Consider the following 13,783-nt stretch of genomic DNA (forward strand, 5'->3'; position numbering starts at 1 on the left):
TTGCCTCACGAATCTTTATTGTTAACCATTGGCAGAAGAATGCCGTGGACGTGTCTGACTTGGCAGTAATTTATTGCTCTTTAAATGGAACCGAGTCTCTCCTACCATTCCGGATCTTAACTCATGAAGGTTTCTTCATTGACTTTACGGGACTTTGTTGTTTTCGATCGATTTACCAAAACCTTCAATATATTTCATATAGAGATTCTTTCATTCTATGTTATTGTTGTTGTTGTTGTTGTTGTTGGTATAGTGTGGAAGTAGGATATAGGGGAGTAAATAAGGGAGATGTTAGATACATTCAAGACGAAAGGAGATTCATAATGCAAATCGGCACACCGTAGTTTCGAAATTGTTTGAAAAGTTTCGCTCTTGGTTTTCACGGCTTTCGCAGGTCCCTTTGCGAGACACGACGGCCGTCGAATAGCTGCGGCTGCGGCTGCGGCTCCGGCTGCGGCTCTGGCTGCGGCCTAAGGCCTAAGGCCTATAAGGTCCCTCTAATCTGCATTTTAAACGAGCCGTGCTCTCGAGCTCTACGGTTCTACGCGCCACGAGCTAGCGAGCGAAATCAAGAAAGAGAGAATGAGAAAGAGAGAGAAAGAAAAAGAGAGAAAGAGAGAGAGAGAGAGAGATTGCAAAGCCTATGTTCACGGCATTTTATCGTCGAAGACGCAAAAGAGAGGCTCGAGTAGCGTTTCACGCCACGCATTCTCCTCCCCTTCGTGTTTCGATCATTTTCCATTGACCCTCGAGCGATATGAATGTTTTCCAACATGCTACGTATAAAATATTAGAATTTATTATACGCAATATATTTAACAGTTAAATCTGTTAAAACGCAATTATTATTAGGATATTCTTTAGATTTTGTTTTCTTTTTTGTTTTTATTTATTTTCTTTGTTCTCTCCTTCCTCTTTGCTTTTATTTTTTTTTTCTTTTTTTTTTTTTTTTGTTTTTTACGGACTATCAGATCGCTTAAATCTTATAGGAGTAAATTTTATTTTTCACGTCGATGAGTATATCTAAATAATGTCTAATGGTAAATAAAAAAATAAATTCTTTTTGTTTTTTTTTTTTTTTTTCCTTTTTTATACCAGTAATAAAATTTCCATTGTTCGTACTATTGAAACAAAATTATCATAATAACTTATATACGTTCTACAATTAAAATACGTATAATATATTAAAATGAACAACACATTAGTCAATCGATCGATGATATAAGAATTCTACGGAATGAATGAAAAGAAAAGAGAGAGAAAAAAAAAGGAAACAAAAAAAAAAGGAAAAGAAGAAGAAAAACTAATCGAAAATAAATAATTCATTAAGTATCCTATCTCCTGAGGAATTGAAATTTTTCAATATTTATTATTAATCTTCATTTCTTTTCTTTTTTTTTTTTTTTTATCCGAAGTAAAAAGCTCTATCGGATAACGAACGAAGAAGAGAATTATTTCCCTGTTCGTGTTCCGTAAATAAATAAAAATAAAATAAGAAAAAAAGAAAGAAAAAAGGAAGAAAGAGAGAGAAAAAAAAAGAAAGAAAGAAAGAGAGAGAGAGAGAGAGAGAGAGAGAGAGAGAGAGAGACAAAGAAAGAGAGAGACTACCTAGGTAAAGTGAAAGACGTCCGTGATCGTGAACGAAGTAACGATGTCATGCCGATTAATTTGATCGCGAGCGCATACACGACCGCGTGCTGGTAGCTCCTCTCTGTTAGCTCTTATAAGCGCGTGCTATTGCTGCTGCTGCTGTTGCTGATGCTGCTGCTGCTGCTGCTGCTGCTGTTGCTGATGCTGCTGCTGATGCTGCTGCTGCTGCTGCTAGCCAGTTTTTCTTTTTTTTTTTCAATTTTTTTTACTCATTCTTTTATAATTTTCTTTTCTTTTTATTCTACTCTACTCTTCTCTTCTCTTCTCTTTTCTTCTCTTATCTTTTTTCTCTTTTCATGACGTACGTAAAACAAGTATAGTATAGTAGTATAAGTTGGAAATGGCTTCTCCCTTGGGTTCTCCGATAGTAACAGATCGAAATCAGTCTTTACCGACTTTCATCGGATCTCGTTTGTATCCTCTTATTCTCTCGTAAAACATTCATATATAAACACGTTATATAGATATATATATATATATATATATATATATATATATATATATATACGTGTTTGTTAGGATGTTGCATTAGTTGTTATGTTAGACGTATGTACATAGTTAATACATATATACTTTCGTATTTTTCTCTTATTCATCCTCGATCCACTCGTTCTCGCTAAGTATAATATCAGCTAAGGATAAATATGTATATATATATATATATGTGTATGTACGCGTATATATATGTATATATATTGGTAGATAGGTAAGTATGTTTTGAACTAAACGATTAATGAGCTTTCGTCAAATCGTACAGACACGTCTGTCACATCGACATAACATTCATTGAATCATGGCAAATCATCACCCTCCTTCTCTTCTCTCTCTCTCTCTCTCTCTCTCTCTCTCTCTCTTTCTCCCTCTATCTATCTATCTATCTCTCTCCTTTTTAATCATTTATTACACACAATTATATTCCGATCACGTCTAAACTATATCCCGTTGTTCGTTTTATCTTTATCTTACCAAGTCTTTTTGCCTTTCGTAAGAGAGATAGATAGAAAGATAGATATAGAGAGAGAGAGAGAGAGATAGAGAGAGAGATAGAGAGAGAGAGAGAGAGAGAGAGAGAGAGAAAAGATCTAGATTAATCAACGTATCACTACGATCGAGAGATACATGCGTGCTCGATTATAAAGTTAACCTTTTAGAAAGTATCAATAGGGTAAAGGAAGTAAACGTCGATCTTTCTATCACGATTTTATAATATAAATAAAATATATCTATTATAAATTCATCGTTTATCATTTCTATAGATCGTCTAATTAACATCTAAGTTACAAAGAATAGGATTTAGTATGAATCCGTATGAATTCATTTTTCCGAATCTTTTAAATTATCGATGAAGAGGAGAAAGAAGATGAAGTAGAGGAAGAAGAGGTAGAAGTAGAAGTAGAAGTAGAAGAAGAAGAAGAAGAAGTTGAGAACGTAAGATTCGCCATGCGGAGGCGGGACATAAATCGAAGGACATTCCGACGATAAATCACAAGGACGGGCAGTGAAAGTCAGCTTAGTTTCGGGGCAGATACGTCTTTCGCGAAAGGTTCGCCACTAATGAGACACTCAAGTGACGGACGGCGACGGCCGTGTTTCTTATCCAGGCAACATCATAAACACGCTCGTTGCAATGCCATAGAACTAAAGAACAGAAGGGAAAAAAAAATGAAGAAGTAGAGACGACAACGACAACGACAACGACGACGACGACGACGACGACGACGACGACGCTAAGCGTCGATTATTGAATCCATTCACATATATAATTTTTCAATAGTATTTCTTTGAATTATGTTATGATACTGAATAGATTGTAGCTACTAGAATAAATTGTACGATGCTACGAATAGTTTATAATCTATCGTTTAAAATATTCTAATCAAATATTCTAATCCCTTTTTGTAATATTTTATTTTGATAATATCATATTTAAATACAAATTTATGTTGTATAATAACTCGTCAAAATTTATTCGCTGTTAAAAAGTTTATATAATAAAAATATCCATGTTAGAGTTAAATTTTAAATAGTTAAATGTTGCAAAAATTATAAGATATAATTATCGAGATTATTTATATAAAATTTGTAACAAATCGAATGATATTTATAGTAGTTACGAAACTTTATCATTCGTAATGACGGATAATGATACACTTATGATATACGTATAATTCGTTAGTATTGTATAACCCAATAATTAATTGTATTTAGATATTGACGATTGAATAATTTTCATTGTATAATTAACGAGATTCAACTTTCTTATATTGAAATTGAATTAATTCTGAATATTCAATTTGGATAACATAATATAATTAGTAGTAAGTTCGCTTTGGCAAGATATTAAAATTTGGATTTATCCAATTAACTATAATGACGTCGACACGATAACGATGACGCCAAGCGTCGATTGTTGGATCTCGTTGAATAAAATTTTGCGATTGTATTTGTTTATTGCTATGAGAATAGATTGTATAATGTTTCGAATAGTTTACAATTAATTGATAAAAACATCCTAGTCAAATGTTAAACTTATTCATATTTTATTTCGATAATATTATATTTAGAATACAGATATACTTTGGATATATAAATAATTCGCTGGTTAAATATAATTCAAGTTAACTGTATTTAAATATTGATTTAAATTAAGATTTAATATTAAATATTGATTTAAATATTGATTTGATTAGATGATATAGTTAGGGTTAGTCGACTTCCTTGTATCTAAATTGAATTAATACTGAATATATAGAGTCGTTATCGTTGGATAACATAACGTAATTAGTAGTGAATTCGCTTTGGCAAGATATCAAAATTTGGATTTATCCAATTTAACTACGACGACGTCGACGACGTTGACGACGACGACGACGACGACGACGACGTCGACAACGCTGAGTGTCATCGAATAAAAATTGTTCAATTGTATACATTGAAATTATAATACAATAGTAAAATTACAATAGATTGTACGATAAAATTAGATTGTATAGAACCTTAAATAGTTTCCAATTGATTATTTAAAATAATATCTATTAAAAATATCAAAGTTTTAAATACCATAAGATATGTTATATACATATCGTTCTCTGAAATAGCATAATCACTTTAATTTTGTTCGATTATTGATGATTAGATAACTGCATGTTATAGTTTATAGCGAGAGTTGACTTCCGTCCTATCGAAATCGAATGAATTCTGATATATTCAGATTCATTATCGTTGAATAAAACTTCGTATAAATTCACTTTAACCGGATATCAAAATTGGATTTAACCGGATTTAATCGAATAAAATTATTATTCGTTATTTAAGTTACATATATACATATATGTATATATATATATATATATTAGATAGGTAGATACGTTTAGTAGAGCTGGATTTGTTGATATATTGAAAGTTGAATAACTGCATAGTAAGTTCGTTATCTCTATCCTTATTAAAGATTACTATAATCATTGAACATTGTACATTCGTTATATATTAAAAATGATTATAAAAATGATTACAATACATTAATTAAAATTAATTAAGATAAATTAAAGATTATTACTTGAATGAAAAATTTTCAATTAACCTATTATATCTTAATATCTTTATAACAATCGAGTATAGGCTATTACAATTTCTATTTATTTATATCGATAATAAAGAAATATTACAATTTGCGTAATTATTACAAAAGTATTAGACGTTATAACAGACGATAAAGTTATCTCTAATTATACGTTCGTTAAGTCAACTTAGTGCCCTAGAAAAACGACAGTACAAAGTTGGCCAATTTCGACGTAGCGAAAGGGTTAAAATTAGCAATGAAGAAAGGGGTTGTGAGGATGATGGGAGTAGGGAGGAGTTAACAGGTGAGGACCAGAAATATCTTTCAAAATTGTCCGTAATTATAGAAGTTAAAAGTGACTATTCTCTTCTATACGAAATATTGGATATCAATTGAATAGATTAAATCAAATTAATATGGGAAAATGAAAAAAAAAAGATGAAGAAAAAAAGAAGAAAGTAAAGAAAAGTAATAAGAAAAATGAAAGAGATAGTTACCATTTACAAATCTCCATTCACTTTCTCATTATTTACATCGATTATTACCACTTACTCACTTTTCCTAAGCAAATAAGGATAGACATAAGGAATCTGGGCCAGTTCCTGTTCGAGGACTTTGCGTTAGCACGTAAGCTGACGATGAAGAGAGGATAGGACAAAGTAGAAAACACGCGAAGGGAAAATGGTTGGTTGGTTGGTTGGCTGTTTGGTTGGCTGGTTGGTTGGTTGGTTAGTTGGTGTGTGTGTGTGTGTGTGTATATATGCGTGTGCGTGTGCCTTGAGACGCACGGCACGCGACACTGACACGGACACGCGATGGCTAAAGCTTCGGCACGTATACTTATATACATACATAAATACTTGGAATCTTACTATCTCGAATTCTGTCTCTCTACCTACGTGCGTTATATTCAAACGCGTCGTCGTCAAGCACACCTTAATTAAGTTCCCGAACGACGGTATAACTACTTACTTGTTTGCTTGCTTGCTTACTTGCTTGTTTGTATATTTATTTACTTATTTATTTATTTATTTTTCAAGTTACTTTACTTTACTTTACTTTATTTTATTTAACTTTGCGGCAAAATCGTACAAACGATAAAATCGATGCCTTAAATTAATCTATCGTTTCTTGAATCGAAAATGAAATTATATATAAATATAATATTTATATATGTATATATAATTTCATGTATACGAAAGGAAAGAATTGTATCGTTATTAAATAAATTTTATTATTATTTATATCTTTAATCGTAATAATAATTCTATATCTATCTATCTATATATATATATATATATATCATCTCATAGTTCGTAGAAAATTTAATAATCGTACGATGGCATTAATAAATTATTACGTATTATTATCGATTTCAATTTATAATCAATTTCGATTTTTAATATTACTTTTCTTTCCTATTTTTATTTTATAATAAATAAATCAAAAGTCTTGGAAAATTAGACGACGATATCTTTTTAATACGAAGTAAATGAAATTCTATCGACCATATGTTTTTAGGAATAGATTGACTAGTTAAGGATAGTCCGACCTTTGTCGTTTGGAATGTAAGGAACTTTGGTTAAGAGAGGGACTTATCACACATAGGGTGTCTACTTTCTTCTAGTCTAATTGCTTGCGTGCCATACATAGGACGCACGTGGGCGATGCATTACAAAGCATTACGAAGCGTAAGGTGTCTCTGCTGCGCCTTTCGAAGGTACTCGTCCGGCGTGGGTACTAACAGGGGTATACATTCCAACTTGATTCTCTCTCTTTCTCTATCTCTCTTTCTCTATCTCTCTTTCTTTCTCTATCTCTCTTTTTCTCTTTTTCTGTCTCTTTTTCTTTCTTGTACTGCGCACGTGCAACACTATTTGAATCCGATTAAATTCCAGTCGCATTCCGACTCGTCAGCGTAGGGTGGGAGATAAGAGAGAAAGAGAGAGAGAGAGAGAGAGAGAGAGAGAAAGAGTGAGAGAGAGAGAGAACGAAACCTCTCGGGAATTCGCCCTAATCTGCCTTTCGTTCTTTCCCTTCCTTGAAACTCCGATTACCTTTGAATCAACGTTATTAATAATGCATTTCAAAGTAACGTATTCAATTCTCGATTTCTAACTTGTATAGAATGTGCATATATATATATATAGAAAATCTATAGAATTTATTGTATTTATTATATATAAATCAAAATTTTTTTTTCACCATTTTGGAGTATTTTTTAATTATAAAATAAATAAATAAATATATATATATATATACATACATACATACATACATAAATCTTTTTAAGATAATGTTATATTGTACATTACGTTATACTATAATGATCCACATTAAGCATCAATAATTTTCAATCATATCGATGATTATGATATGTTTGCGTATTAGGCTAATGATTTAGAAATTTTCAAGATAATGAGTTAAGGAACGATCAAATTAACTTAAGCTTGTCAATGACTCGTTGGATTGCTAAATGATATATTCAATTGAATCAAATTAAGAATGTTAACGATTTGCAGGAATAATGAATTAAATACTGATCAAATTAACTTAAGATCGTTAGCGATTTGTTGGATTTAATCAATGAAGTACAGATCGAATTAACTTAATCAAAAAAGATTGTTAGCAATTTGCTAGAGTTAATGAATGAAATGTACAATCGAATTAACTTGGTGTTGTTAATGATCTTCAGGGATAATGAATGTAATATCTATGCAATTAATTTAATATCGTTAACAATTTTCAGAATTAATGAATTAAAATAATCATTAAAATTAACTTAAGATCGTTGACGATATTTCCAAGGATAATGGACGAATTAACTTAATATCATTAACAATTTTTAAGATTAATGAATTAAAATAATCGAATCGATTTAACGTAAGATTGTAGACGATGATGATAATGAATGAAATAACCAATTGAATTAACATAATGATTATCATTCAAATCATTATCATGTTATGATGAATGAAATACCAATCGGATTAACTTAAAATGTTAACGATTTGCAGGGTAATGAATTAGTGGTGCCTGAAGGTTGGCCTCTTACGATAGGCGGGAGAGCCCTTGTCCTCCAGCTGGGCGAGCTCGAAGCTTCGGCACTAAGACTCGGGGAATGTTACCTCTGCGTGCGGAGTGCAGCCGTAACTGCGAGCACTTTGTCGAGCGGTGCCGTGGCCGCTGCTGCTGCTGTTGAAATCGTCGAGCGGAATACCGTCGAGGTGAGTCACGTCCCTTTTCTTTCCATCCTCTTCTTTCTTTCATTCTTTCTTTCTTTCTCTTTCCTCCTTCCCCTCCTTTCTTACTTCTCTTTCCTTCTTTCCAACCATCGTCTTCTTATTCTTTTTTTTTATCTCTCTCTCTCTCTCTCTCTCTCTCTCTTTCTTTTTCTTTTTTTCTTTCTCTTTTTTTTTCGCGTGTATTCGTCGCGAAGGATGGTCCTGAACATCGAGGAGGTGTTGAGGATTCCTAACGTTCCTTAGTGATGATCGTTCCTCTCCCGAAGCATCTTGCTCTAAGCGGATCTAATCGAACAATAGAGAATATGCGAATGTCGTTTCTTTATCTATACAGGGAAATCAAACAGGAAAAAAAAAATAGTAATTATAATTTACACAATTTTTTTTTTCAATTTTTGTATCAACTTAACCAATAAGTGAATTTTCAATATTTTGTATCGTATCTAAAAAAAAAAAAAAAACGCTGCATTTAGTGAATTTTTATTTTAAAAAAAAAGAAAAAAAAATTCAATTAACGAATTCCGAACTTAATTATTAGACCGATCAAATGAAATAAATATAAATTTTTATTGTAAAACTTTTTAAAACGTCTGTATATACGTACGTGCATATATATATATATATATATATATATATACATATATATATATAAAAATTATTACGTATATATCCTATATAATTATTGAAATTCTCTCTGTTAATATTTTCTCTTCTATCTCTCTCTCTCTCTCTCTCTCTCTCTCTCTCTTTCTCTCTTTTTACCAATCTACAATCAAATAATTAAAAGATTACATAAATTACAAAAGATTCTCTAATGATTTCTAATGAATGAAAAATGGTTGATATTTCAGATAGCAGTGATCTGGCGAGCAACGTCGATGAGGGCCCCAGGGATCCTCGGTTGGGAGCGCGAGGACGAGTTTATGGATTGGCGAGAGCCATCGCGAAAAACTCAACACGGTTCAACAACAACAACGACAACAACAACAACAACAACAACAATAACAACAACAACAACGACGACAACGACGACGACGACGGGCCCGAATAGCGGTGCTAGTACAAGTGCGATATTGACGGTAGCCCGAGCACGTCGTAGGTCGCGAGAAACTGGTAAAATTTATAAGGAAGAGGAAGATAGATCGAAGGAAGTTAAAGAAGAAGAAAAAGAGTCCGATGTTGGGCATACGATGTTGACGGCTATGACGCCGGTAACGAAATCGAGTTCGGTGTCGAGCGTCATAGGTTGGAAGAACGATATAGAAGATAACGAAGGTGCTTTCGAGAAATATTCTCAACAACAACAACAACAACAACAACAGATACAACAACAAATACAAGAAGAATCATACGAGGAAAGTTTCGAATCTTTAACTAGTCTTTCGGCAAAAGTGAAAAGGTGCGCCAAAGTAATATCATCAACTACGATGGAAAAGTGGAAGGAAAGTGGTAGATGCGAGATGAGAAGCAGGCCGATAGCCCCTGAGGATTTAAAGAGTCCCCTTAGGTTGGAGCAACTCGTAGCAAGGCAGGAAGTTGATACGAGGAGGGAAACGAGGAAGGAGCAACTCGAGGAACATCAACAACGGTTCCAGAAGGCTCGACACCTCGAGGACGTTACCGACGAGGAACTGCCGACTTACATCGCCAATCTTCTCGTCACCGTTGAACGAAAGATCGAGAGGGTCTCCCTCGATGATCTTACATTTCCCTGTCCTGCATGTAGGAACATAGACACGGACGATCCTCTTCTTGGATGCAAGTGTGCCGGTGAGGATTGTGCCTGCGGCGAACACGGTGCTGAAGACGAGTGTGATTGCGGTCTGGCATCTTCCTCTTCTCTATCTACTAAATCAAGGAAAGATCAATGTGCTAGAAGCTTTGAAGTTGCTGGTATCAAGCATATCGATAGCGACGACGAGGAAGAAGTTCGTATGGGATTCGGTGAGTTTTGATTTTATCTCTATGACTCTTTTTTCTACTACTACTACTACTTCTTCTTCTTCTTCTTGATTTTCCTCTTTTCTATTCTTTCCTTTTTTTCTTTTTCTTTTCTTTTCTCTTCTTCTTCTTCCTCCACCTTCTCGAATTCTCTCTTCTCTCGTCTTGCGACGTGCGGTAATAGTGATTCGCCAAGAAGTTTCTTTCAGAAGAATGACTTCTCTAGTTCAAGCCGCGTCAGCTGCCGTAACAGCCACTCTACACTCATACTATTATTATATTTTCTTCGTATTCGTATTCGTACCAAGTATTCGTATATTCGTATATTCTTATTCTTTTGCCTCTCTTACTTCTCTCGACGGACTTTTACGCATACGGCTTATATGATTTACCGAGCAACGAAGACTTCTTATTCTAGCACAAACGACCCGTACAAAGCCGAATAGACGACGAACTTGAAATTTCCTAGGAGAAGAACGAAAGGCGTGGGCGATACTTCGCGCCATCCAAAGAGTGCCCACTTCCTACCACGATGACTATTGAAAAGTCTTTCTCTTCGACGTTGTCTCGCGAACTGAATTACCACTCGTGTTTGTCGTCCGAAGTAGATACTACTGCGAAAAAATTTACTGTATTAACGGATCACAGAGAGACAGAGAGAGAGAGAGAGAGAGAGAGAGAGAGAGAGAGAGAGAGAGAGAGAGTTTTTATCAGACGAAATCTATTTCAATATTATCTCCTTCTTCTTTTTCTTCTTTTTCTTCTTGATTCCTTTTTAAATATTACGACATTATTGAAAAAGTTTTTAATCATTTTTATTACGATCTTTGAACTACGTTGATTTGAACTTCTCTTTTGTTTTTCTTTTTTTTCTTTTTTCTATTTTCTTTTCTTTTTTTTTTTTTTTTTTGTATACGTCAACTTGATTCATAAATAAGGGGGTTGTAAGTATTGTTGCATATCTTTTTATATTTGCGTTATCGTATAATAATATCTTTCGGAGCATATATTGCAGGTTAAATCAAGATATACATATATATATAATACAACTACATATATAATTTATCGTACAACACTTATCAATTAATTAGAAAAAATATAATTATAATATATAATAACAAATAAGATTTATCGATCGATCCGATATAATTAACAATAATTTTTTTAACAATTAATTCGATATTAAAAAAAAAATATATATATATATATATATAAAAATGAAAGTGGACTCGTTGGTATTATAAAAAAAAAAAAACGAAGGAAAAAAAGAGAAAGAAAAAAAAAAAAAAAGAAAAAGCAAAAGCAAAAACAAAAAGCAAAAATAAAAAACAGATCAGAATCTAATGGAAATTTAGATATGGCATTTGATTTTTTAATATCTTAGATTAGATGAGGTGTTAAAGGCAGAAAAAGAAATACATAGAGACACGGACAGAGAGAGAAAGAGAGAAAGAGAGAGAAAGAGAGAAAGAGAGAGAGAGAGAGAGAGAGAGAGAGAGAGAGAGAGTATTTCGTTACTAAGGGACGTCGTTAACGAGCGATGACTTTCGCGCGGCACGAGGGCGTGATTGTAACGAACGGGTATGCAAATTGTCGGCGTATTCGCTTGTCACTCGATCTTTCGCCGTAGAAGTCCAAACGAGTCACTCCCGTCTCTTCGTTACACCGAGAGTCTCTTAACTCGTCCGAACCTCGAACCGTTCCATGCCGGGAACTTTGAAGTTTCGTGACCGGACCGGACTGGACCAGATTGTACTCGACTCGACTCGACTCAACTCAACTGGACCTGACTGGGCCGATCTCTTTTTCTTTCTTCTTTTTTTTTCTTCTTTTTTTTTTTTTTTTCTTATCCTCCCACGTCCCTTCCTTCACCCCCCCTCTCCCTCCATCCTTCCTTCCTTCCTTCAATTATTCTCTTTTATTTTTATTACTTTTATTTTGTTGCTTGAGAGAGATCTCATTTTGTATCCTTCCATTCTCCACCCTGTTTGACCGACCGTCCCTTCCCCTCCCCACCACTCCCCTCCCCCCTTCTCTTTCTCATGCATCTATTCCCCATTTAAAAAGGAGAACCCACGAATTCGCGATGCTTTATCACCGAAATATCAGCTGTAATCTCCGACACGTGCAAATGTATCTATGTATGCATGCATTTATGCATGTATGTATGTATGTATGTATGTACTTCGTTATACGGAGACAAATTTTGATATCATATTTCCACATCGCATTTTACGTAAACGACGTAAAAGAATTACGGATTATGATCTCGTTCTGGAGTTCTGAAAATTTTCCCAAAAAAGGAGTATGGACGTTAATTAAAATATATTTTCTTTCGGAGACGTGTTATCTCGAGTTGAAATAGAAGGATCAGAGAGAGTGAAAGAGAGAGAGAGAGAGAGAGAGACGACGTAAAAATATAAATGAATAAATAAATAAATAAATAAATGAAGAAAAAAATTGGACAATTAAAAGAAAAAAGGCATATTATATATTATATGAATAATTATTCGAATAATAATGAATTAATTTATAATGGAAAAGGGAAATTGAAAGAAAAGAAAATGAACAATATTAAATATCATCGAAAAGTAATATTTTTTTACAAAGCTGTATAATAAATAAAAATCATATATATATATATATATATATATATATATGTATGTATGTATGTATGTATCATTGACAATAATGAATAATAATGAAGTAATCGTGAACGAAAAAAAAAAAAACCAAAAAAAGAAAAAAAGAACAAAACAAGAAATTACAAATTACGAAGTAATAAATTGATCGAGAAGAAAGTTCTTCTCTATAAAATTGTACAACAACAAAAGAATATAAATAACAATGATATAATAATAAAAAAGAAAAACAAAGAAAGATTCAGTAAAGAGCGACGAAGGAGGGAACAGTAAGGAGAGAAAAAAGAGAAAGGAGAAGAAAAAGAAAAAGAAAAACAAACAAACGAAGAAACAAAAAAAAAGGAAGGGTGGAAAAAGAAAGGAGTAAAAAGAAATGACTGATTGGACCGACGTCACGATAAAGACTGTAAAACGACGAGGAAGAGGAGGTAGAGAAAGGGGTAGAGAAGAAGGAGAAGGAAATACGAGGAATAAGAATGACACAGGATAGGAAGGAGGAAGAGAAGGAAGAAGAAGAGTAGGAGGAAGAGCAGAAGGAAGAGAAGAATGAGAAGGACGGAATAAGGGATTGGGAGGGGGGTGGGGTGATAGTGGGGTGATGGAGAGGAGTAGTACTCGTTCGGCAGGGCTTTTAGCTCAGAGTCTTTTAAGTCCAAGATCGAGCGACCGCAGATACCGCGGACCGTTGCGGACTGTTACGGGCACACGGTGCCGGTGGTGACGGCAATTGGCGAGAGCGGCTCTTG

General features: G+C 33.7%; 1 protein-coding gene across 4 annotated transcripts in view; it reads left to right on the top strand.

Annotated features, from left to right (window-relative positions):
• LOC124432083 (puratrophin-1-like) overlaps window positions 1-13,783 on the top strand; it is a 338,073-nt gene that overhangs the window by 170,442 nt on the left and 153,848 nt on the right. For all 4 annotated transcript variants that reach the window (XM_046980634.1, XM_046980635.1, XM_046980636.1 and 1 more), the window contains 2 exons: window positions 8,227-8,436; window positions 9,306-10,398. In XM_046980634.1, coding sequence (XP_046836590.1) covers window positions 8,227-8,436; window positions 9,306-10,398 — 1,303 coding nt within the window. The remainder of the gene's footprint in view (window positions 1-8,226; window positions 8,437-9,305; window positions 10,399-13,783) is intronic.

Source organism: Vespa crabro, chromosome 23, assembly GCF_910589235.1.
Source record: "Vespa crabro chromosome 23, iyVesCrab1.2, whole genome shotgun sequence".
Taxonomy (NCBI): Eukaryota; Metazoa; Arthropoda; class Insecta; order Hymenoptera; family Vespidae; genus Vespa; species Vespa crabro.